This window comes from Centruroides sculpturatus, unplaced genomic scaffold, assembly GCF_000671375.1.
Source record: "Centruroides sculpturatus isolate CEXI.00-Female unplaced genomic scaffold, Cexi_2.0 scaffold57, whole genome shotgun sequence".
Lineage (NCBI taxonomy): Eukaryota > Metazoa > Arthropoda > Arachnida > Scorpiones > Buthidae > Centruroides > Centruroides sculpturatus.
The window spans coordinates 1,309,124-1,311,969 of NW_019384382.1; the positions used below are offsets into that span (position 1 = coordinate 1,309,124).

The 2,846-nt window shown below is 31.6% G+C and overlaps 1 protein-coding gene across 1 annotated transcript; it reads left to right on the forward strand.

The window, feature by feature from the left end:
* Nucleotides 1-1,373: 1,373 nt before the first annotated feature.
* On the forward strand, nt 1,374-2,677 carry LOC111617918 (the record flags this gene model as incomplete). Its single annotated transcript, XM_023359283.1, has 3 exons — nt 1,374-1,905; nt 2,008-2,393; nt 2,481-2,677. Coding segments are annotated over exons 2-3 (582 nt in total), but the record flags the coding sequence as incomplete, so codon positions are not given.
* Between the last annotated feature and the right edge of the window lie 169 nt (nt 2,678-2,846).

Genomic DNA, 2,846 nt, shown 5'->3' on the forward strand with positions numbered 1-2,846 from the left:
GAAATAATTATCTAATGTTGTTGAGCACAGTTGAATAAGTTATTTGTATGCAATCACTTAATTTATTGATAGTTTTTTTTAGTTTAAACAAAAAGATATTTAGATATTTCAAGACACACGACAGGCGTCGAGTGTCTTGAAATATCGCGCGTCGATATTTCAAGACACGTCCCTACACGTCATCGATACGTGTAGAGAGCTGTCTGTTTTATTTTGGCAGTACCTGTACTTGCATTTGTCAGATTTTATTAATTTGCGGCGGTATAGGAATTGATTGGCGACAAGACTGTTATTTGTTTTTGTCTTGATTTTATTATTTTCATTAAATCTTCACGAGAGGTGGTATCGCGGCTTCAGTTGCGATGGCTTTTTTTTCCTAGCTTGTCTGCGAGTTCGTTAATGTATATGTCCTGTAAGGCTGGGATCCATCCCCCTAATAAACAAACCTCCCTGCAAAATTTCAGAAAGTTTCGACAAAAATCACAGGAGTTATTAAGCTACAAAGAGGGTGAACAAAACACGCACAAACGAACAAGCATCCATACGTAGAGAAAGTCCCCGAATATTTTGCATTTCTCGACGTCCCTCTGTTATGTAACAGCCGGGAAAGTATTAGTTCCTTAAATGCGAGAAGGCAAATTCTAAATAAAAATTGCCGAATGCCGAATGATGTGCGGTAACGCTACCCGATCAACAATCCCACGTTCGATATTATAATAATACAGTAATAATAAAATTGATATCAATAATAAATAATATAATAATGTCATTATTAATACTGTACTGTAATAATAATAACAATAAAAATGATCAAACAAGAAGTATTGCAATGTGTTATATAGTGTCATCTGTCGAGAAAAAAAGACAATAAACGAAGACACAAAGAAACTGGTTATTTGGTTATTGTAGTAACTAGATGAATACTAGGCATCTAAATCTGAGCGCGTATGGCCGATCTATCGCTTCGCTATTACAAGGAACGATTTATTATTCGAAGTAACCATCAGCTTCAGCGCTGAAGTTGATGGTTACTTCGAATAATAATTCGAAGGTGAAGCTTCAGCGCTTATGCCATCCATCCATTTTACCTTGTATATTAGACAATAGATGTTTAAAAAATCAAAGAAAACTTTTATTTTGCAGATGCACAAGGAGATCTTCTCAAATCTTTTCATAAAATCCAAAATCTAAAAAATGAAAATTGGTCATTAGCACGAAGCTAAACAATAACCATGGAATACCGATATTTGTGCATAATATATACTCTAATCTTATGCTTAAGGTCTATATTATCATAAAGCGCCGTAGTGCTCTATAGTAGAGATTATCCACACGTGTAATACCGTATATCAAACTGACAAATTTGACCGTTAATATCTCAAAGACCAATGAACCGATTTGGACGAAATTTAAAATATTTAGTGTCCTCGATGAGGACTACAGAAGCCTTAAATTTTGAATAAATTCCTTGGATCGTTTTGGACTTACGCAATCCAAAATTCGGCATTTTTTATCCTAGATTTACAACCAGAGAAAAAATTTATTATAAATGTAGCATGAATAACGAAGCGTAATGGAATAGTATAAAATACTAGATTCTAACTAATTTTCAGCAATTTATTCTATTCATCTCGTAACAATCTTCGGAATTTTAATGGAATTGTTATTCTTATTACTTAGCAAACAATAACATTTAATACATTGTTTTTAGACAAAGAGTTAAGACGAACTTTGTCATTCCGAACGTATAAGAATTTATTACAGCAGTTCATAATTACGGATATATATATATATAAAGACTGCTGAAGGAAAACCTCGGGGTAGCAATAATAAAAACAACAGTAAAAGACGTGCCAAGAAAATTTCAATTGCACTCTTTCCGAAGATATTTACCAGAGAGAAAAAGTTTGTTTAATTTCAATTATATGTTTTTACAATGTTCCAGTATAATTATTTCATTAAAACATTAAATAATTTCTTATTCCAACTTTATTAAATTTTTCATAGAATGTCGAATTATATTATAACGAATTCAAAAGAACATACGTCCGAAAAATCTAAACACGAAAGCTGCTCATCTTTTCCCGAATTCTTCAACACACGTACACGTGGAATGACAAAGGAAGACGAATGTTGCTCAGGGAACACGATTAATAAAATTGCAAAACCAAAATTAAATGTGCAAATTGAATCGATGACACTAACGGACTGTTTTAGACGGAAAGAAGAAATTATTTGCAGAAACGCTAGACTTACATATGAAAGCACAGTTAAAGAAAAGGCTATATTTGGAACACAGGAATTAGTTTGTTCCTTTGATCACAAACATGGACACTACAAGAACAAAGAAGAAATAGAAAACAGAGTTGAAACACTACTTGATCAAAAAACTGGTAAAAAAAAATGTTCTTTAAATTCATATAAAGGTCATTTTAAATAATTTAATCATTCAAATTTTCATATTTATGAATGTCATAAAGATAATACGTATCCGTGTAAAGAAATAAGTCAAAAAATGAAAGAAGAACATCAACCGTTTAGTTGCGAAAAGGACAAACAAAAGAAAGAATATGATTTTTCAAATGATATAATAGCAGAAATCGGAAAATTTCTATCGATAGAAAATGTTGAAAACACTCGCCACGAAAATAATACCGTTAAAAATGAAATTACTAAGGTAAGTTTACATTAATTTTCGACAAAATAACACAGGCTGTAAATCTTCTGATTCTTAACACACGAGCATACATTGTGAAATAAATGAGGCGTTAATAACTCCTATTAATAAGTCATTCATAATACCGATAAATTCAGAATTGTGTATAAATGTATCAATAAGGAGTATA